The 24,570-nt window shown below is 37.6% G+C and overlaps 1 protein-coding gene across 3 annotated transcripts in view; it reads left to right on the top strand.

Annotated features, from left to right (window-relative positions):
• The window catches only part of LIPC (lipase C, hepatic type), a 63,660-nt gene that overhangs the window by 17,091 nt on the left and 21,999 nt on the right, over window positions 1–24,570 (top strand). The window contains exon 1 of one of the 3 annotated variants that reach the window (XM_005234183.4): window positions 9,114–9,192. The exons of the other annotated variants lie outside the window; for them this stretch is intronic. Coding sequence (XP_005234240.2) covers window positions 9,162–9,192 — 31 coding nt within the window. The 5' untranslated portion in view covers window positions 9,114–9,161. Of the gene's footprint in view, window positions 1–9,113; window positions 9,193–24,570 lie in introns of those variants that run through there. 3 annotated transcript variants of the gene reach the window in all.

Below are 24,570 nucleotides of genomic sequence, written 5' to 3'. Positions count from 1 at the left end.
ACATAGGGAACAAACTACTACAGAATTTCAGACTTTGCTTTTCACACTAAATCTATAATGTCCAGCTATCTAACCATCATGTCTTCTTTATCATCTATGAAGAAATGAGGAAACCAATGCTAAGATAGCTATGTTTTAAAATTATGCTTTAAAATGTCCCACTTACATATAGGCCACCACACAAAGATATCACACTGATCATTATCCACTCATCATGGAGAAAGATGGTAAGCAGGATTCTAAAGGGCAAGAATGGTTTGCCATTTCCACTATCACTAAACCCAAATGCTCCAAATCCTTAACTTTTTAAAACAAAAATGATGGTTCTCTCTATTCATTTTCAATTTACCTATTAGAAGTCATACAAACATAAAATGCTTGATAAAATAGGACAATCAACAACCTTAACAAGGTATTTTTCTACAGTTAGGAGAAGACGGTTCCAAGAGCAGCAGATGAAATACTACATAGAAGCCTAAAAGCACTATTCTTACCCAGGTTCCCTTGATCTGTTTAAACCCAATGATTACTGGCAGTTTACTCCATTCCATAAGAATCACACAATCCAAACTTAGGTGACTTGCTCATTTCTATCAAGTTTGCTCCTGGAAAAGAAATAATCCAGCTAGAGGAAGGAGACAAAAATAGACTTGTTCAACAGGTTTAAATATACTTTTTGTAAAAATATAGGCATTTTTCATAGTCTCCAGTCCCTACCAGTAAGTTAGAAAGCAGAAAGGCAATTCCTGTACACACCAGTACATGAAGATCAAGCTCCTGGAATCAGGCTACACTCTTTATATCCTAACCAAGCTCTTAAATAATAGAAATTATGCAAATCTCTGAAAAGTTTCTTGCATTATGAAGCACTTAGGTAAAATATGCATGTTCTTAAATAGAACTTCAATAAAAATACTTCTTTATTACAGCAAAGGCTGGCTGTCAGTGCTGCTTGCAATATGGTAGCAAAATGTGAATGAAAGCAATAGAAAGTGGAACGCCAACACAGAAATTTGAAAGCAATCAGTGTGATGTATGTCCTTTTTTGGTTTTACTTTGTTTTATTCTTTGCTGGATTTAAAAAATAAATTTTATAAAATGTATCACTTGAGACTGAAAGTAAGTACCTCAAATACAATAAACATGAAGTCCCCAACATCCAATTAATAAAAAGACATGTTGTCTTTCTGCTTTGATTTTAGTTTTAGGTACACAGGCAAATGCAGTGTTGTGACAGATAATGAAAACAGAACAAGGATTTTCATATTTAATCCATGGTCTCACTCAGCTTCCATGAGAGTATGAGTTTATGTATTAAAAGGATATGGTGAGTGAGAAAGACAGTAGAAGCTCATTTTATTTAATCTATTATTTCTTCTTTTAATAGTATTTTTTATTTGCTCTAACTCCTTTTTCTTCTACACTAGCAACTATTCATCTTGTTAGTCTCATAGAATTACAGATCATTTAGGTTGCAAAAGAACTTTAAGATGATCAGGTCCAACTATTAACCCAGGACTGCCAAGTCCATCACTAAACCATGTCCCTGAGCACCAGAACTATGCATTTTTTAAACACCTCCAGGGTTGGTGATTCTACCACCAGCTTGGGCACCCTCTTGCAATGTTTGACCACCCTTTCAGTGAATACATTTTTCCTAATATCCAATCTAAACCTCTCTTGGCACAATGTAGATTGTCTACTGTAAGAAGTACTATTGTGCAATAAGAGCAGAACTGCAGTAAATCATTTAACACTTCTCTGAAGCATCAGGAGATTTCTGTTTTGGTTACCAACATTTTGCAAGACTAAATAAAATAACAAGGCACAACAAACAGGTACTATCACACAGCATACAAAATTTTCTGTTGAAGCTGGATTCTGTTTAACTAAAAGACTATTATTTTATAGATTGTTAGAGAATAAGGCTTATGTTGCTAATTATGAGGAATTAGTAAATAATGGGTCTCAGAGTAGAAATTGAAATGGTACAAATAAAACTCAGATAAGAATTCTATTTCCAGATATAGTAATTCAAAAGCAACTTTGAAAGGTTTCTCTACTAAGATAATGATTAACAACTAGGCTGAGCAGGACTTCAATATTTTAAACCATGCTATGTTAAATCTATGTAATTTTGTTCCTTTTTTAAACATTATTTACAATGTCTAAACAAATTTTGTACTCTGGTGGTGGATGAAACTTAAAACAAGTGGCAAGAAATTAGTTACAACACTTCACAATTTTTTACACTGCGAGATTTTGTTAGAAATTATTGTTATCAGAAAAGTGTGGGTTTTTTCTAGTAGCAACATGTACATTTTCTCTCGCCTTTTTTCTTTCCTTTGATGGTATGTCTAGAAAAATATTTATACAGAATCATGTCCACACTCCTTGAAAGTAGATTTTTGTTTGAGGAAATCTCCCATTACCTTAAAAACACAGCTGTCTCAAAACTGAATGGTCTTACACTGAATCCATCTCTTTGCCAGCTATTCCTCGTTCCCACAACGTCCCTTCCCCCAGGCACGGCCCCCTTTGCAGCTTGCATTGCAAAACCTTCCTGGCCTGAATCACACACCCAGCCAACTGATTCCTGTGACCCAGCTCCACTGAAGTATGCACTTCTCTTTCTATGGAGACTACATTTGACGCTTCTAATTAAAGAAAAAAAAAAAAGCTGCACATTAATGTTGAGTGAATGAGACCGGTTGATTCCTGCTAGCAGCCAGCTCTATGCCTGCTTTCTATCACACATCTCTTCTCATGTCATTCCCTTTCATTGTGGCGCTCTGGAGAACACCTGGTACCATAGAAAGAATGAGACAAAGTCTCCACAGTCAGGATTTAGGCTTATTTAAAATAACTTTGAAATGCGGCCATATCCCAAATTCATCTTTGCTTTATTTTATAATGAGCTCAATTCATCCTAAAACTATATGAGCTCCATCTTAAACAGACTGAATATCTTGCTAACATTTTATTTTTAGATGATTCCTTTGCCTGACAATTTTGCAGACTACTCAACCAGTCTCCTGACAAATTCAAATTAAAAACATGATAATTAAATACAGAGAAGTATTTCATCCTGTTATAATCTTCAGCTGTCTGAAACATCAGAAGCTGTTATAAAGGAGCTGATTTGTCTCCATAGCAAAAAGAAGAAAGATACCTAGATGCTTGTCTGCATTGATTAATCTGTTGCAACACAGCTTTTGTAGGAAGGCCCAACCATCTAAGCAAATTTTAGGCATTGTCCATAAGATTTTGTGTTTGAAGAGATGTTTATTCTCTCATTTCAGCCCTACCAGCAGCTCAGATTCCAGTTCTCTTGCTTCTTTGGCCAAGGCACTATTTTCTCCAAAACACAGCAGAGATGATTGGGCTTAGACCTAACAGTCCCTGTGATGCATGTCCAGTTGTCCCATGTACTAATATGTTTTACTCACAATTTGTAGAACTTACAATTAGATTAAACGACAAACTGAAAAATATAGAGTCCTCCAAACAAACTCCTCATTTTGCTGAGCAATAGTTTTATCAGAGATCCCATAAGTAACTTGAAGCTTGTCTGTCTCCAGACTTCAAAGCTCTGTATTTCTTTCTCCATAAAATACTCTGCCTTCCTTTTCAGTAAATACATTCAGTCTGCACAGTTCTACTGAAAGAACTTTGTATTCGAGTTGGCAAACAGGTCAGCTATAGCGTCCTCTCTGAATACTGCTTTTATCTGACAGGTCTACGAGTCAGCAACATCTTCCTTAAAGGCTCACTTCCACTATCACATGCATAACCACTACAGCATTTTGTTCAGATGAGTGATGTTCAGTAAATATGCCCTAGGCATATCTAGTCCAAAATTAACACAGCAGCAACAAGATTTAAACTCACAAAGGATCGTACGTGTATCTGACTTTTAATTTATGAAAGATAACTGTCTGGAAGCAAAGTGGCACAGGGCAAAGCACAGCACTAGTTAAGTCAAAAGCCTTGTAGGCATGGGAAGAAGGGACGCGGCCCAGGACTGCTGCTGCAATGGATGCAAATGCTGTGTTTTCACACCTACACCACATATATCACATATGTAACTGTGTCGGATTGTCCAGGCACGTTCCCTGCATGCTGGCCAAACTCTTTACTTGCTGATACATTCACATTTTGCAGAGCCAAGGACAAGATGAGGAAAACCAACTCAACTGTCATCTGCTGCATGGGAGGTTTAGGACACTTCAGTGCCAGCAAACAGCTTTCTACCCTAGGCTGAAATGCTATAGTAAACTTGCTTATATGTTTTACTGCCAAACTACATACAACAGAATATAACAGCTATTTGACTGAAGGAATAAATTAATTGGATTAGTAGAAGCTCTTTGGGGCTGTGAGTGCTGCTGTCCCACACCCAGCCTTAGGCAGCCTCTGCCCTTTGGGATGATTTTGTGCTGCAGACACACTCTGTGACACAGTTCCTGTCCAAAGGAATATATGGTGAAAACAGAACTGACTATAGCAAGATGATGACTTCTACAGTTTTTATGTTTTATTAATAAGCTATTGGAGAAAGAGAATGGGGAATCTGTGAAGGTTGTTTCATTGTTTTCCCCATTTCATATTCACTTCAGACCCAACACAGACTGGCCTGGGAACTCTTCTTCATTACGGCAGATAGTAATGTCCCTTTAAAGGACTATGAACCAACCACGGGCTGCTCTGTTTCCACCTGGACTTCAGGACAGCAGAAATACAGATAGGCTGTCAGACCTCAGCTGAGAACTTCTGCCCTCATACAAAGCTAGCTTCTTTCACCTTTGTGTCAGTGACAAAGGAGATGAATGTGGACTAGAATTCATTTTCTAATGGCATGTTTACAGTCCTTCTATTCTCCAGTCCTCATATAACAAGGAAGAATATTTTAATTCTATCTAGAAATTGGAGGAAAGTATTTAAATGATATTTTTTCTCTTCCATAAATAATTCAAGCATACATTTCAGACAAATAACATTTCATTATCTGAAATGTGCCAGTAAAAGCTGAGCTGGGAGAGCTATATTAGGGACATAGGAATTATTCTGCATACCTGAAGGAAACAGATGCAGCAGTTGCTGCATTTCCACCAGGTACCATCCTGCAGATTACACAAAATAATCTAACAGATAAACAGCAATTAAAATTAAATTGGAAGGTTAAGAATTCTGGACAAAGTTGTCATTTTCCACTTGATTTTAGTTGGAACAGCAAATGTACTGAAGCACCATGAGAAACATTGCCCTGCCCTTGTGATCTCTCTTGTGATTCCTGGGAAGCTTCCAGTGTATTCTGAAGCTCACAGTCTGATATACCAGGAAATACACACAAAATATGTTGATGTGAAAATATCAGATCAGTTCAGTCTGGCAGACTAGGAAAGTTCAGCTGGCAAGGGTGGGTGAGCACCTCTCAGGATGGTTTTATAAAATGAACCATTATGACAGAGGTTGTATAACCAATTGCAAAGCTCTTATGTTAACCAGTTATTTTAATTGTCCTGAAAAGGTCTGTCCAGCTAGGGTGGCAGCTACAAAATGCATGTGGGGCAGAGCCTCTCCCCATAAATAAGCCTATACTTGTGTAAGAGTAATAGCATTAGGTTTGTTAATAAAAAACAAAATAAATCCATACCTACAGTCCAAAAAAGCCCTTGTCCAGGACTAAGTAAATTGCAAAGCTGCTAATAAAAGAAGCAATAAAGCTGAAAGATTGTGAAGGAAGTATGCTTAGGACAAAATGAACATTCATTTTAAACAATAATTCTCTCTACATTTCAACAAATGTGCCCCAAAAGGTGGCTACAACACAGAGCACTATCTCAGGACTGCACTGCACCGCAGAACAGTCACCTACTGAAAAGCTACAGTAACTGCTGCATGAAGTTAGAATTCAGAATATTTAGAATCTAAACACTGTAATTACATAGCAGTATAATTATAGTTAATTACCTGAAAGATTAGGAAAGAGCTTGTGCAAAATAAAGGAAACTCTTCCTTCATTTAATGGAAGGTTTTGCTAATAAATTTTTCAGATCCAGGTAGAAGAAAATGTATTTCTCTTAAAAAATAACATGCCTTTTATAAGAATCTGTAGTGGAAAATTATGGCAGTTATTAAACTTACTGTAGAGAGGTAATAGATGGCTCTAATTCAAAAGAACTGAGTAGAGAGTGACTTCTGCTGCTTCCAATATCAGTTGCTTAGTCTAGGCAGCCTCCCATAAATCTTAACAAAATCCATGACACTGCTGCAAAACAAAATGAAAAAGAAAAAGGACAAATAGCTTCACTTTCATTTCTAGCAACTGACCCAGCCCCCATGGAAAAAGTGTGATATATCTCCAGCTGATAGCTACAGGAGCCTGAGAAGCAAGCAATATCTACCAGCACTCAACACAGTTGCATACGGACTATCTATTATCAGACAGACATTTCAAAGCAAAAAACAAAAACCCCAAAAAAACCACCACAAAACAAAAAAACCTTGCCAAGCAGCCAAGCCTGAAATGTCAATTTAATTGTTACATGCAATTGCAACAGTATACCATCTGCAATATCAGACACAGTTCAAAAATAATCGGATTAACAGACAATACCTGTAAAGTATAGAACAGAGGTAGTTGCCCATTGCTGTGAATGACAGCAGCCAACGTGTTCTCCATATTCAATTTGATTACAAATTCTTATATTGTCTGTGTTGTCCAGATTGCACTAGGAACACTCAAAATACACAAGACAACAATCATAGCACTGAACTAAAACTGGGGGCAGGAGGAGTGTATGTGTGGTGTGTTTGGATTTTTTTTTCTTTAAAGTTTTCTTTGGCTTTCTTTTCTTCAATTAGCTCAGTATAAGTTGAGCATTTGTTTTTTCCCCCCTATAATTAAATTGTCTTAAACCACCTTCTGTCACTTTCCACTGCCTTGTCACACTCAAAATTGTTGATGGAAGTGATTATTTTTTTCTTTATTTCTTTCTTTAGGTTAAGCTAAAGTCACTTACATCACTAAGACTTTACAGAAATGGCTTGTTTAGTACATCCCAACATTTTGGAGCAGAAATACAGTCAGTATATATTCATACACAGGAAAATAATGTAACTTTGCAAATCCCATTAAGAAATACTTGTATAAAATTCATAGAAAATTCATATTTCTAAAACCAGATGAAAATAATAGAATCTACTGTACAATGACTGCATTCATTTCATCATTTCTTGTAAAATTTACATTTCTTAATTATGTCAAGGCAAATCAATTCATAGCTTTTTATTAACCTGAACTTCTTGGTTGGAAGTAACAGCTCTCATTACCAAATGTCATCAACAGTGAGAGTTACTATCTAGGTGTCTATGTAGATAATTATATGTCCCTACTGTTTAAGGCAGGCTCACTTTCCTTGTTCTTTTCACATACTTATTCTATCAAAATAATTAAGAGTACACACAACACTCAGCTTCTGCCAGTTCACTACGGCTGTAGCTGTCAGAATACTCTATTACCAAAAAGTTGGGAGGGTGGTGGTGGTGGTGTTTCTTTGGGTTTGGGGTTTTTTTTAATGTTTAATTTCCAAAACCAGAGTCATGACATGCCACTGAATAATTCTTCCTTGTAAACACCTTCACTGAGAACTTTTGTAAGAATGTGTTTAATTAAAACTAAGCAGGCAAGTTACTTGGAAAAAAGAGAATACAGCAGTAACCTTCAAAACCTAGATCTCAAATTTGCTGTGAACCAGGGCCAACTCACCTGCTCGTTTAATACAAAATGACTCATCAACCAAGACTTCCCCCTAGAATCCTCCAAATCTATTGCTCAATAGTTTCAGTCTTGTAAGAACTATTTCTGTGATGAAATAGGTTCAAATATATCTTTTTATTTCTCCTAAACTCTGTACATAGAACAATAAGTTTTTCAAGGGTCTGGTCATGCAGCACAAAAACTATTGCTAGCAAAAAAATCCTTTTTTTTTTAAATAGCATTTTACCAGTCTCGAATAACAGTTTTTCTATTAATTCTAGAACTTGTTAAATCAAGCCCATTACATCAGCTTTTAAAGAAAACAAAAGAGCACCTATAACTCCATGGCTAAAAAACATTCTGTTTCCATTTCTTCTCTCATTAGTGAATATAAAGAAAATGGTTATTACAACTGAGATTTATGATGTGTACTGTAGACAACAAAAAAACCCCAGCAGCAGAGAGAAGAGTCCGATGTGCTGAGCTAGGGAATGTGGACGCCTAGACCTTTACTTCTCTGTTACTACATCATTAATTCCCACACTGTCCCAGATATCAGTATGAATGCACTTGATATCTATTCCTCTCCTCATGGCAATACAAAAATCACTAGAACAGTGAATGACTGTAATTTTCCATTAATATGAAAATAAATGTTTCTGTTATCATTATTCCCTGTCAGTAAAGGGCAGAATACAGTCTTTGCAGATCTCCTTAGCTAAAAATTATGCATCCAAGTGTCCATGCTGATTTCATTAAATTTATGAGCCTTTGATAAACCCAAGACAACAGTCACACTCTTGGAACAGACGGGGTTCTTCCTGAAGATTTTTTTCTGTGTTTTTCAATGGAGGTCTCCAAGGAAAACCTGAGAACTGCATGGTGAATAGGTAGGTGCCCCCTTGTCACAGTGCTGTGGGATTCATTCAGCAGTATTCACTGGTCTACCACCAGCTGTGAGGAAATTTGGGTCGCATTAATAGGCTGGTGATGCTCAGCTTATTTTCTATATTTTCCCAGATCAGAAATGTCATTCTTCAGCCAAGATGCACACACGAATGAGAACAAACTTGGCTGAAGCTGACTCTGCAGTGGACAAAGGCAGTGCTGGCAGCTGGCACTGAAACATTCACATTATTCCAGCCTAAAAAACAGTCTCCGCTCTGAGATCACTTCTAATCACACAAAATTTTGACCAAGCTAGCAGAAGTGATGCTGTTGGGGAGGTTTGTTTGTTATTTTTTTTTTGTTTGTTTTGGTTTTTGTGTGTGTGTTTTTGTGTTTTTTTCTGGGTTTTTTTTTTGGTTTTTTTTTTTTGACTGTCAATACGTGGAGACATTCAGGGAGACTGGAGAATCCCCAGCTCCAGAACTTGCTCCAATGACCAGATGAACATCTTATGTGCAGTGGTATGCACAGCATCTTTTTAGGTAAAACACGTCACTGTGCTATGTTCGGTTGCTTTGGTATATGACAGGGAAGATTCAAATTGCATATTTGGGCATGTGGATTTGCTCAGTCCATATAAAACAGCACAATACAATAAGAGGCTATAATATTTCCTAAAGTAAATATTAAACACAGTGTGGTTTTTTTCTAAATGAGGAAACTGATAGGAATGCTTACTGGATGTTATCATAGCTCTGAAGACATGGTCCAGAAGGAAAAGGAAATTATGCATTGAATTGGAGAAAGGAGACACTGAAACCAACTGCAGTATATATTATATCATCACCTTCTGTGACTTAGCCACATAAACTGCAATATATTATAACTTTCTTTATGTAAAACTTTAGCTCTGACGATTCTAGGCTGAACTCTAATGTAGTGCTAAATAATGAAGTGAATAAATTCACCTACTTGGTGTTCCTGCCATGACATGCAGAGGCAAATAATTCTGTTTATCTGTGTAACCTTTTGACTATGCTATGAGGTTGGTCCCTAGAGATGAACCAAATGATGGTTTACAGAGACAAAAGAGGGTTCATTATAGAGCTTTCTGTAGTTAAATAAAAGGGAACAATCTGACATTATTTCTGGCTGCTGAAATTTGACAAACTAATATTACTGTTTGCTGAAAAGATGACAATTGCATGCACAGGTTCTGTCTATTTATAGCTAATTTCTCTATCTTTACACTACAGTGAAAAGATTATAATATCCACACAGTAGGACTGAGTGAGCACCACACACAAGCCAAAAGACCTGACCTCCATTTTGAAATCCTAAGGAATCAAGAAAAATTCAGATAGGCAGTCTTCAGGAATCATTGTGTACGCGTATGTCAGGCTGTGAACAAACATCCTTTTCCTAGTCACGGGTAACTGCTAGTAGCACTGCCCCAGCTTTCCTTGTTTTCTGAAAGCTACCACTTTTATCCAGCTTACGCAGCAGATCACTTCACGTAAGCATGCCAAGATTTGTTTCAAGCAATATAAATCAGGCTAGTTTAAATGGTAAAAATTGGTTATCTGAGGTAGCCTAACTGATCTTCCTTGCAGCAAACAGGCAATGATCCCACATTAGAGCACTGGCAACAATTGGTGGTAATCTCTGGCTGGTGGGAGGTGACAAAGCTGGAGGTGGTAACCTCTTTGCTGGTACTTCACTGCTGTAATACGCTCCTTTGTAGTGAGTGTTAAAGTGCTGGTTTTCTGCAGCATAGTTACGCACTCTGAAGCACGTTCAGGTTCTTACATATAAAGGAAACTCTGCATCCAAATAGCTTTGTGTCTATTGTTACGGAAGTTAAAAAAGAGAAAGAAAAAAATATGGTTTTCAACTGCAAAGTGAATTTATGTATAGCAAAAAAAAGAAGGTTTCTGGAAGGACTTTTAACTACTGTTTTATACAAGATCTCCTTCCATTTGGGGCCTTTAATTCTTTACACATGAATAGCAGTACCACCTTCTTTGCCCTACGAAATGTGACAGATTCTAGATAAAACATGCCAAGCAAAGTCAGAACTATGAGTTATACTGTTACATGCACCACCTATGCACAATATGGGAAAACAGCTTTTGACAAACCAAAGTAGTTAAAAGGACAATGCAGTATTTAATTCCTAGGCAGAAATCCAATTCTGCGCAGAAAGGTAATCTCCATATTTGCACACTCAGCTTTCCTTCTCCCCAGACACTGTTGTCTCCTCACATTCACTGAGAACTGGATTCACAAGACTGATCTGCAAGCAGCACCCAGCTGTTGCCATACCCAGCCGACTGCCCCTGCCCACAGCATCACAGGATCAAGCCCATGGTCCATCCTCCACCTTGCAGCTGCGTGCCTTAATGCAGCTACCTGGGCAAGAGTGCCAAAAGGATGGCCACTAGGATTTTACTCGCACAACTGTTCTCATAAATGGTTACAGGATAATTATGATTATGCATCTTCTGATACCTTTACTTGTCACATCTATACTTTGCACAGACGGGCTGGAAAAATCATTCTGACATTGTTCTAGTGCTTTTTGTAGGCTTGCCATGTTCAGCAATGGCAGCTGTTCACCAAGCAGCAAAAATGGCTATCTGGCCGTTCAGCTGAGCCACTGATCTCTCTTCTGGGCTTGTGAATGTAAGAGATGGCAATTTCTGGATTGATAACAAACTGTTCCTTTCCCCCATATTGCATTCATGAGACTTCTTGGCTCTGCTGTGTCCCCTCTCAAGCATTAAAGAGGAATGTGCTTCCAGCTGTCCTCTGAGAGTCTCATTAGGTTTGCTCAGCCACTTCCATGAAGTTTCACATTGTTGCCCAAATCCAGTTGGTCTGTAACTATTTGGAGAATTCTTAATTTCTGAGCCTAAATACTTTGTGCTAGTCAAATGAACACAGAGCTTATAAAATCATGTTTCCAGGCACTTTCAAAGATACTTTTTCTTATGCTAATAGAAAAATAATGGTAGATTTGAGCAGGCTAAGTCTATATTTTTCACAGAATAATCTTGAGCAAATTAAATATAAAAGCAGTGATTGTAGAAAGATTTGGGTGACAAACTTTTTCCTTAAGTCTTTAGATGTATCCTGTTCTCTACTTTGATTTTCACATTTGGAGTTTTTGCTTGCCTGATCAGTTCTGTGACGTCCTTTCTTTATTACTCCTTATGCTGACTTATCCGATTTCTGCAAGAGTCTTTTGGCTTGCTAAGCAAGCAAACCCAGTAGAAAGAAAAGTGAATTTTCACGTTGGCTGAGTGACCTGATTCAGATAAGTGCAAAAGCCATGTGTACACTGCTCAGGAATGGGGGAGCTGGACATCTGAGTTCCCCGTTACTACCTCCATAGATGTACAACCTCTAAGACCAGGCCTGGGCCTTGACTTGGGAGAAGGAGGTTCCACCTTCACCAATACTGTATACATCTCAGTAAAATCTTGATGAGTCTTACTTCCCTACAAAGTATGACAGTGCATATCCTGGCACCAAGCCGGCATCACAACAATCTACAACAGGCAGCACACCACCCCGGCCCAGCAAACCCCAGACAGAGATCCTCACCAGCTGAAAAACATTAGTGCCAACAACACCACCCAGTAGCTCCAGGAGCAATGATTTCTAACTCTGAATGCCTCCATTCAGTGACATATGCCTCCTCCCATTGTTTTTTGGTACATCCAGTCTTGCGCCTTTTTTAAAATTAGCTCAAATGTGCCACCTAAACACGTAAGATTATCTTAAGGCCATATAAAAGTGATTTACAGGGACACACACCTAAATACCCCAGAAGTGAGGCTTAAGGATGTGAAAAAGACATGAGCCAAGCTCATGAAAAATTCTGCTAAATCAATATGGTTCTCAGGGGAATAAAACCCTGTTCCCCTAATGTTCTTGGATAGTTGGTAGCATTTGTCACAATGGGGCTCCTATCCTGAATAAGCCTCTGAGTACGACTAGAATGCAAATAACAACTCTCAGAGTTATTACATTCAGGGAAATTACTCTGCTGAACTAATGTGTACATTATGTGTATTATTTATATGAATCCAAAAAGACTTGTTAAACGAATATTCTAAAACACAAGTAGAATGTAGATAGGCTCAATGTAATAATTTTCACTTAGAAAGAACAATACAGCATAAACACATCTGTTTGTTTTACATCGTTCACAGTATTTTAAATTAAAATAATATCTTTCCTTTCCATATTCCTTTCTTCCTAAACCACCATGAAACAGTTGTACAAGGCTATCGGTGATTTCATCAGTGATACTGCTCCTGGCTTTTTACCAGTTAGCTAACATGTTCTACTGGTTGATGGGTAGGTTACTATTTCTGTATAAGAAAAACAGATTGATGGAATCACTCAGAAGCACTGAAGACTACCAAATTTGGACATTATTAATATGAGAAAGAAAGCTTGTGTCTAAAGTCTCAAAAACAATTGCTTTTTCTTCAAAGCCAAAAATCTTCTATAAGCCTATGTCGTTTGCCAGCAAATTTATTCCTTGCCACCATATCAATTAAACTGGCTAAGTAGCTATTGACACTACCAGAACTTTACGTTCACGTTAACCGAGCTGTTCCCAAAGGTGACTATTTTGTCACACTGAAGTGGCAGAAGGCAATGCAGAGGCTACAGAGAGGTTAACCTTGACTTTGAAGAAGCTACTGTGCACGTCTGTGACAGACAAGGAAATGAAATTACTTCACTGATCAATTAATACCTTACCCACAAAGCACACCCAGCTGCTTAGTTCCCAAGAAGTATTATTAATTAATTATGTACAAAGTATCCAGATTCAGAGATGGTCAGCATACAGTGCTTTTAGTGATGGCATCTCATAAGATGTCCTTTCTCAAGGCTCTGTGTGCTAACTCTATCCAGATGCTCATTTACCGACATTTGAAAACTACTATCACTTGTCTACCTGTCTTCTTTCTTCTAAGCTACAACCGGACTACTTGGAAACTTGGCAAAACAGCCTACTTATTAGGGAGCCAAATTCGACATGACCAAATTCAACCATTAGCATAGAAGGGACAAGCCTGCTATGAACTTCTCCTGAGAATCTTGCAGGAAAGCATCCATGCACTGAGGTCCAGTAACTGTCATCTCTTCACCAAAGCAGTTGTAATTCAGTAATACTGTATATACACATCTTGTGCAGTTCAAACACTTTCTGGGCATGAGAAAACCTAGGAAGTCTAAAATCTGACAACAGTATAGAAGTCAGAAGCTCAGAAGCTCTGACACTGATCAGCAAAAAAAGCTGTTAAGTGGACTAATGTTTCTGGTGCACCAATGTTTCTGGTGCACCAAGCACTACAACAGCAGAGGAAACTCGAAGTGAAAGTCCACAAACTGGTCAGCACCCATGAAGGGTACTAAGTACTCCCAGCTCCCAGTGATTTCAAAAGGAAATCTGCAGTCCTTTTGTTAGCCTTGCTGTTGCGTGATCAACTCTGAACAACTTCCTTTTAACCAACTGGCAATTGAACTCTTGATTCTTTGTTTGTGCTTTCCAGGCTGTCAGATTTAATATACCCATTGCTTAATGATCCCATCCTTACCTTTAAGTTTACGGAGGATTTTTCTGTTCTAATCCCAGCATATATCACAATCAAAATCCCTACATTTCTACTCTTGGGGGATAAGACCCCAATTAGCAAAATGGACACTCCTTTTGGAATGATTTCACACTTCCAACTTGTAAACCCCACAAATTTGTAGTCAACTTTAATATTGTCCACGTCTGTTGAATTTTCTCTACTAAAGCAGATCCAGTTTGCTTTGCAAAGCAGACTTGGCTTCAGCACACTTTCACTGTGCTGCCCTGTTGGATTCTGTTGAACAGCTCCTGGTGACAGAACACAAGGCTGTTTCATTAACCATCCACCAACAAATCTAATAACATGAAGAATTTCAACACTTCGTTCACGGTTCAGTTAATTTAGCATAAACTTCTCCCCAACGAGGTATCACAAAGATCAACAAAACTCCAGAGAACGATTTACTGTTCTCATACATTCATGTATGTATTCATACATTTGTGAAGCTAGAAGGCATCTAGAGAGATTATGCAAGAGCAGCTGATGAATTAAGATAGTTTGCACTTCCAACATAGAAAATGGTTACAAAATAAAACCCCAACCTGAGTAGAAAAACAATGTCATGGGGAAAAAAAATAATCTCAAGGTATAGTTTTTATCATCAGGAACATGTTGTTCACAGAAAGGCTTTGACTGACGGGGAGACTGAAACTCTCTGTTCACAGACCAAAACCATCATGGCCAACATAAGCATCCCTGAGTTATTCTAGCCCTGCAGAACCCTTTGTCTGTCTGTCCCTGGGTTTCAGTTTGTTCTACTGACAACTCCCACTTAGTGCAAATTCACTTTTTGGATCTGGAATTCCAAACTTTCAAATAATGCTTGTAGTTAATGCATTTATTCATTTCCCCAATTGTTTCACAATAGGTTTTAGCAATCTATAATTAAGACATATTAACTGAAAAAAACGTGTGTGCTTTCAGGTGTCTTAGAAAACAAATACATAACAATCGTAGTATAATTCACTTTGTAACATAGTGATTTTGTTTATCGATTTCTATACACTGAAAATATGAAGAGCAACTTCATTCTTCACAGTTTGGTTCATGTCATTCTGCAACTGATAAACAACAAATACGTAAAGAAAAAACAATCCAACTGAAAGTGAATGTTAAAATTTCCTTCAATCCCACATCCTGTTGTCAAAGCCCAAACACCTAGGACCAAGGAACAGACATAACAGACCAAAATAGAGACACTCTAAAAATTTGATCAGAGAGAAATCAATACTGAATAATAACCAAAAACAATTAAAATATGTCCAGGAAATTAATGGTTGACTTATTCCCTGAAGAACGAGGCTTTGTACTTCTCCTATACTTTTATCCCCTAGTTTAAACCTGGATTTTCTCCTTCCTCCCAACTGCCTTCAGTGAGAAGTTTTCAAAAGTCTTGTAAAACTGGGCAAAAAAAATTATATGCAGCATAAAGTCTAATCACAGAATTTTCAGGAAGAGTCATCTTACCAGTTCTTGCTCTATCTTAACCAAGGTTTCAAGTGAGCAGACAGCATTTAAAATCTTCTGGCTTAGAAAGAAGAAAGAAAGGAGGAGAATATATTTCAGAAGAGCTAGATGAAAGAGCTAAAGAATAGACTAGCAAGAAACACGGAAATCCAGAGAAAATAAATAGCCCAATCCTATAAGGTGCTGAGTACTTGCAATACTGATTAAAATGAAAGGCACTTGACAAACAATTTCCTGAAATCATATCCAAAGGAACAGTCTCTGCCTTTCTGTGATGGATACACACAGGAAAGGGTCCATCATTCTAGTCACTGCTTGGTCAGCAATCTTTTTTTTCTGTCTAGACATCCTTTTTTTAAAAAAAAAACAAAAACCCTCAAAGAAAACAACAAAAGGCACACATGTTTCTCTCTTACTTTTTGTGGATATCTGAATTTTTATATTTCTCTTTTCATACACTAATGCATACAAAATGACTAGAGATGATCAACAAAGTCTACGGACCATCCACATCCTCCAGCTTTATTAAGATTAGTGTCACTAAGATGAACGGAGGGAGATACCAGCAGACCCAGAGGATTCTTCCAGTCCTAGTATCTCCTATGTTTTCCTCCTCCTCCGCCCCTGTGAAGCCAGCATGTCCCTTTCCTTCAGAGGTCTAAACCATTATAGTGGTACGGGGCATAAGCCAGCGAGCGCTATTCAAAGCGCAGCTCTCACCACTCTTTTACCAGATGCTCAAGATACCGTGTGAAAAGACATCTTTTTTTTTCTCCCTGTGTTTCAGCACAGAGTTGAAGGGTGTCAATTATTAGGCTTTAAGCAGGGCATGCATTCACTCATGTCTCCAGAACAATGTTTACATTAACAAACACTTTTCAAGTAGGCAATGTCTCTTAAACAGTAAAATGCTGTATACAGACATCAGGTCACAGCAAAAAGAAAGCTACAGATACTCAGGAAGAAGCAAGAGGGAGCTGGCTTCTTAAATGATCGTGACCCGTGGGGAGATTTCATTACTCTGAATAATTACAGATTCCTTTGCTACATATGCTGAATAGACATCCTTCTGCAGCTCAAAACAACCATCATCATTGCTTATACTGTGAAAAAGATTCAGAAAACTAGCTCAATCGCCCTGTAGGTACAAGCATTTTCAAGGTTACCCAAACAACTGCAGCTGTTCTGTTAGCATGTCCTTCAGCTGCATTAAGAACCATGCTCTGGGCCTGTAAAAAGTGTTCAGCAATGCATGGATGCACAGCGAAGATTTAGAAACATTCACGGATATTTTATGTATTTGGTCTCTGAATATCAAATACTTGAACCTTCTAATACAAATGCCCAAAGTAATATTTCATTCCTATTAAATGCTCTAATAATGAAGGGAATATCATATACTTTATCAAGTACATACAAGCATTGTAGTATTTATACAAAGCATTTAATAATTGTATATAGGTTTTTATAAATATATATGTATGTTTTTGTGTATGTATGCACATTACACAATATTATGTAAAGAGAATTATATAAATTACATAGCTATAATGGATAATTATGAACCAAATTATACTTAACATATAATTAGGTACTACTTTACTGTCCTTTAATACATATTTGCTGCTACCATCTTCCAGATTTTTGGACTTGGACCAGTTTCAAAACCTACAATTTTTTAAGTCAACAGGAAAAAAAATAATAAATATTTCTTTCACTCTCCATCCCAAATTTGGAATTTTACACCCTAAACCCAAATACAGAGGTCGAGAAACAATTCCCACTGTCACTGTAGCAGCAGGTTAACATTCTGGCACTGCATGCCCTTGCAGTGCTGCCGAGAGGCAGCTTTATCTTGCCTGAAATTGAGATGTAAGGCTTTGACTGGGACACAAATCAGCTGCTTAGCCATCTAACTTACTGGAGCTTAGCACCATGACTTTAAAAATACATTTTTGATCATTTTATACATCTTGTCTCTGTGATTGGAATCACAGTATGCAAAGGTGTCTGGCCTTATGGGTAAAAGCCATAAAACTCCTAATAAAAGTTTTATAACCTTTTTAATGACTTCTTGCATTGTATGATGCATATAGTATTAAGTATTCCACAAAAGAATACCCTGCCTAATAGTTTTCACAGGACTCCTGGAAAGGCCTGCAGAGCTCAGCAACAGCTTTGCCAATTTTGATAATAGCTCACCCCAAACTTACGCTAACAAATCTTTGTAGGACACCACTGCATGACCACTTTTATTAAAAGACAGAGTTGTACTAGAGTGCTAGACAAAAGTACTCGAGAAATTTTTGCAAATTATGGTTCAAGTGATAGCAGTTGTTACAATCTAGACTCAGTTCACCTATACAAGGAAAATCGTAACAAAAATAATAAAAATCATAACACTGGTTCAGCATACAGAACCTACTTTAAAGTATGTCCCCAGTAAGTTTTCCTTTCTCTTAAAAAATCTAATTTTAAAAATAATTTAATTCAGTATTTGATAGGAAGTCTCATTTCTAGACATTATTGCACAGAGAGAACTTTTGTAAACAGTGTTCCCTGCAGAGGTTTTAGAAGGAATACTTAGAGGCATCCACTGTAAAAGATGAGTTTGAAGAAATTCAGGATAAACTTAAAATGTTCAAAAACTTTTGATTCCGTATCAGTGAAACCATCAAACTCTTGCTTAGATGAACACACCCAGTGATTGTCAAAGCAAACAGTTCCTATGTGCTGCAAGATCAGGATTTCCCCTCAGCTATTTTGGATTAACTAAGGCTTTCAGACAAAAACAGTAAAAATAAAACAACTCAACAAAAAAAATATAAATGAAATGACACAATGGAAAAAACCCAGGAGTGATTCTGAAAGGCAGGAGAAAAGGAAATGAGAAACGAGGAAGGAGAGGGAAATTGAAGCGAAATATAGCTCCCAAGAACATTTTCCCAGTATTTCCTCTAAAATACAGATTTCTTGGAAGCATGAAAATTTTAAGGCATCAAATTCCAAGTCACCACTCAGACTGAGACCTTTGGATGCCAAGTCCTATACCTTGAATTCAACAAAGGCCACTTGGTAGGCTGAGATTTAATTACACTCAAGCTAGGCAGGTTCCCCCACTTAACCAATGTGCCACCTGGTGCTAGAGAGCTGTCTCATGTCTTTGTAATTCTTACTAGAGTCCTAAGGCTAAAACTCATCCAAATTATCTTTTTTTTTTCCCCCCTTCCTTTCCACTGCAACACTCAATCATTAATCATCCAATGCAGAACTGACCTCTTCATTTCCCATTGCCTTTCTGCAAACTCTGAGACAGTTGCTTGTCTTTTTCTGAGTATCAGAATGATGCCAAGCATAAATATTCCCAAGGGGAGTTTGTAAGAATAGCTAGTACCAAAAGTTCATAAGCAAACCTACTATTCACTAACCTCCCTGGGCAGACAAGGCTGGCTGTGCATATAAATACTCTGCCTGTGCCTACACCCACCACCTACCAGCTCAGCTCTGCCTTCCAGGGAGCGTAGCTATTATGCAGCAGTCTGGCCTGGAGGGCTGTCCCACAGCCCTGAAAGTGTTTTACTTGGTAATGCCTTCCTGTGCTAATATGCTAAAGATTCTAATTTTTTATCTTCTCATTCTTATAAGTTCCCTGTTATTTTTCGTCTGAGCTGCAAACACACGTTTTTGCTTTATCTATTTCATTTCTCCTCATCCTATGGAATGTTGTGATCCAGAAGTTATGTTGGATTTCTGACACAGCAAGTTGGCACCAAACAAGTGATTTCACTGCAGGATCATACAGAAAAAAAAAAAGTAAGGCCATAGGAAGAAACTGAACTCCCACTTCCAGCACAGCTATCCTCAAATACAACTCCAAAACCATCTTATCTTCTGCAAGACTGACTTCTTTTTAATCAAAATTTACACCTGTCATGACAGTGTTAGCATATGTGAAATAGTGGTTCCAAAGGATATGCACCTAGTAACAGAGCTCAGAACCACGATGTTATAAGCAAGGACAAGTATAGTTTTGAAACCTTTGAACTACATTTCCTGTTTAGCTCCTGTCCACCTCTTCCAGGGCAAGAGTAGCTGTAGTGGATAAAACCCAAGGTCCATCTAGTTCAACCACCTAGAGCAGTGGCCAAAAGCAAATGCATACTCAGCAGGGGAAATTTACATGTACATATAGTGCTTCCCCATTTATTATCCCAGTCATCAACCATTTTCAGTTCACGGATCTCCTGAGCAAGTGGTGATGTCGATGTATTTAGTAATTCTCATTGGATTCTCTTACATAGACACTTCCAGTTTCCAACTAACCTTATATAAAAGCTTAATACCCACATCACACTCAGAGAGGAATTCCACAGATTAACTACATGCCCTGAGGACTACCATTTCATCATCTTTTGCTATCAAAATGTTTTGTTATTAAAATAATCCTTGTACTGGGAGAGACATACAAGTGGTCTCCCCTCTATGTTCTCATGCCATTCATGATTTTATAGACCTCTACACCATATCACTCTTAGTTGTCTTATCTCCTGGCTGAAGTCCTAATCTACTTAGCTTCACATCTGACATTATTCCTTTGCCTCTTCCTCTATCTGATAACATCATATAAACAAATATATTACACCCAGGCAGTTTGTGACTCTTTCTTCTTTTTGCTTTTAATATCAAGAAAAAGGAAATCCAAGGTCCAAATCAGGCATCTGAATACTTCGCCAGAAACCCTGGCCAAAAAAAATGTAGTCACACACATATTTGAAAGGAAGCATTTTCATTAAGGGCAAAAGTATTTTTTTCCAGCTTTTACCTGCTTTTAAATCTTACTTGAAACTATCAAAGTTTTGGTTAGGTAACAGATGGAGGAGAGATGATGATTTGTTAACACTAATTTATAGTAACAATTTGAGATCTAGATTATGTGCTAGGCCAAAACATTCCTGGAAAAAACATACTGTAATGATTTTCCAGTATTTTTGTTCATAAAATTCAGATTAGATCAGATTAAACCACTGGGGTAGTGATTTCAATTTAGCAATTAGGCATTGCACAAGTAGCACTTAAATGTTCATATTCAAAAGTATTCTACTTTAGATGAGGAAACTAGGAGGACAGTGTATTTGTTACCCCATAAATAATGCAGGCTCTTCATATAGTTGTGTGGTTAGTGCCTCCTTCTGCACCCTTTTCAAGAGAGGAGAGAGAGGTCTGGATGTGTTGTTCTGCAGAGGGCATCAGCCCAGATCCAGGCAGCTGAGTTCTGAACAAAGAGGCACTGCTGGGTTTTTTGTGCACTGGTTTCCCTGGTTTTTGCAACAACAGTCTCACAAGCTTATGTACACTAAGTAATATTTCAAAATTATGTCACAATGAAGGATAGAAAAGAGGGAAAAGTTTTTTACCTAATTTAATCATACAACAAAAGAGATATGAAGCTTTTGAGGATCATCATTCTTCCATGAAGTTTTCACCTGATATAAAAAGACAAAAGGAACAGATAACAGTTTGGAGGGTGGGTGTTATTTCTTTGCCTTCTGTTCTAACCGTCACTTCAATACTTGATTCTAAATAAGGAGTTGTGAAAAATAAGTTTTGAAGTTTCACATAGTAAAGGAGGGTTTTACAGGGAAGAGAAAGATTAAAGGAGTAAAGCACAAGAATCAAAAAGAGGTGATTCTTTGGAGAATTTTGAAGCAATCCAGTGTTCAAAAGCGACAGAAACACAAATCTAGCAAGAGGAGCAAAAATACATACTCCAATATATGTAAACAATAAACAAATTTAGAGGAAAGCAAAAGGATAACCTACTAGCTTTCACTTCTTAGAGAACAGGTTACACTTTTTTTTACATTTCGCCCTCTTTTGAAATCATAAAATATAAATGCGTTATTTAATTCATAGGTGACTTAAGGGGCTGCTTCTGAACAGCTGAGACATACAAAAGCAAGGAAAACAAAACATAGTATTTAATCTGTTTCGCCAGCTTTTCGAGGGTTTCTTAGCAAGACTTTCGATGTTTTCATTTTATTCTCCAGATCTGCAAATAATCCCATTTAAGGCACTCTGAGAAACTGAAACTGTATCTGTCTCCAACACCTGCCCAAATACTTCAAGAGAGGCAATTCCAAATCAACAGCAGCAAGAGATACATTAAGCAGAGAATTTAAAATGAACTGACATGGGTCTTTTATCAATTATTTTGATATAAGCAGCTTCTGAGAGTACGTTGCACTCCTTTATGTCTTACACCATCAAGCAAACAAATTATATGAAACGATTTGTAAAAGATATTCAGAGTATTTAGTACAATTCTTTTATATGCCATGAATTGAACGTGGGATATTTTTTTCAAATTACTTTCCCTTTGGAAAGCATGCTAATTTTGAAAAAGAGAGGGAAATTAGATTCTCTACTAACATGCTAATAACTTTCAAAATCACAGTTCTGCTATAACTGAACAAGACATTACATTCTCTGCTTCCTCTAATTCCCCACACCCAGAAATTAATTCTGAATAGAAATAACCAGAAAATGGTAGGGGTATGGATCTCTGCTGACAGTTCTAACATTGTAGTTGCTAATCACATCAGCAAATACATTGCCAGGTTCCTCACCCCTTCCACAAATAGCCCAGGTAAATAAAGAACACAGACATGGGAGGCCCAGGGAGAGAGAACAGAGCAACCTTCCCTGTGTTAAACGGTGGGATATGTTTTTATGGATTACCTCAGACCACTGTGTCTTCTACAGTGCTTCAAAGCACAATAGTCATGTCTGATACTAATGAGTTCAAGACAGACCAGCTGTATTTTGACACGGGGCGGGGGGGGGGGGGGGGGGGGGGGGCGGGGGAGTAGGATAAAAAGGAAAAGATATTTCCAGATGTTAATCATGTTTTAGTAAAGAATTAGAAATTTGAGTTTTGGTAGACATTGGGTAGGTCTGATTTTCAAAGCAAAAAGTATCCTCTGCACTTTCATGGTAAAGAATCACAAACAGATTCATCCCCAGTAACTAAGGAGCTAATTTTTGAACGGGCACTCAATATGCACACCTTCTACCAACAGCATCATTGCCTCAGTAATGAAAACAAGGTACCAATGAATTCTCACATTGGCCTCTTTCTAAACACATCTTCCAGTTGCAAGACTCACTAATGACACCTGCTAGTAGCATTATCTGTATGATTTGAAAGCCATGAAATACACAGGGAAGACAGCATGAATGGCATGGTTTTAGATGCTCTCCTCTGGATTTTTCAACAAAGAGCTAAAACTATGTTAACAGAGGGTTAACAATGCAAGTTAACAGCCTCTCCTCTCCCTTAAGGGCTACACTGTGGAGTTTGTTGACTGATCTTTGGCATGTGTGCATGCATAAAACAGGAGAAACAAGAAATGACAGCTCAGAAAACTACAATCCCTTTCAGACAGAGCATGTGATGCTGAGAAAAGTATCACCTAACATTACTCAGTTAAACTTCAACAAGAAGGGAAGCTTTTTCCAAAAAATCTCTTTCTAAACAGACCTCATCATTCTTAATCCCATTACTATAGATTTTTCTTGCTTGCTATTTTCTTCATTCGTTCTTTTGTGAGTGATACCTACTTTTCATTTGGCAAGGTGAGCAACTTAAGGAGAGTGAAAATACAAAGGAACTGCACGAGGATATACAGGGAAAAAATTAAGCACAAAGATAACACACCATGAAATCAACAGACCTTACTTTTGACTGCTTTATCTTGTGTGGGGGACTGGAGCAAACAAAAAGACCTAGATTCCCCCAAAAACTACTCCATGTTATAGAGATCTCACCTAGGAACTACATGACATGGAACTTTCAACTGTTAGTCAACAGCGTTCAAAAGCCTTGAACTGACAGAAACAATAAAGATCACCTTATATGCAAGTAAATACCTTAACTACTAATCTCAACAAAATAGAGACTGGACAACACCCTGCTTCAGGATACTTTTGTCAATCAGCAATATAAAAACAAATGCTACTCTAATTTTTCCAATCTATTCCCATCATCTTTTTGATTGGATACATTTTTAAATAGTAGAAATCCAGCCCTGATTTTGTGTCAGCTATTGTACAAGAAACTTTGCCTGAAGAGATATAAAATGCTTAGGTAAACAGAGCAACTGAAACATACCATTCATTTACATTTTACATACTATTGCTTAAATTTTGCAGGGTTTTCAGATTTAGGAGTCCTCTACCATGCGCATTCTAATAGTCTACCATTTTTATCATTTTGTGTTAGTTACAGCAAATGGCTTTCCCTAGAAAGCACAGAGTCTGGAGGTTATGGCAGGCACTGCTAAATGAAGTAAAAGGCATTAGTGAAGAGGACTGTCCATATCCCATAGGAACACTGACAACTATGCTCCCAGCAAGAATAGCTCGAAGGGAAGCATTTGTCAACTTGAGAGACCTGAACAATTCCATGTAATTATCTCTTCTTTTAAGTGATTAAAAAAAAAAAAAAAAGGCTATTGGAAATGGGGGCATTTGTGCTATATGCTGCTTTCCATGGCCCAAACACAAACCATTGACATGTCACTGCCTTGCTCAATTACACAACAGAATTCTCTAATTCTGGCCACCACAATAGTTGTGTCACTTGTTTCTCAAATGCGTTGGATACTGATCCCATGAAAATGACATCACAATACATAAGCACTCTTTTGGAAACATTTCCATGTGTGAAAAGCAGTAAAAGCCATCCAAGATACAGGAGATTTATTAAGACTCAGAAAAATCCATTCATGAATG

Source organism: Falco peregrinus, chromosome 1, assembly GCF_023634155.1.
Source record: "Falco peregrinus isolate bFalPer1 chromosome 1, bFalPer1.pri, whole genome shotgun sequence".
Taxonomy (NCBI): Eukaryota; Metazoa; Chordata; class Aves; order Falconiformes; family Falconidae; genus Falco; species Falco peregrinus.
This window is presented reverse-complemented; position numbering and strand designations above follow the sequence as displayed.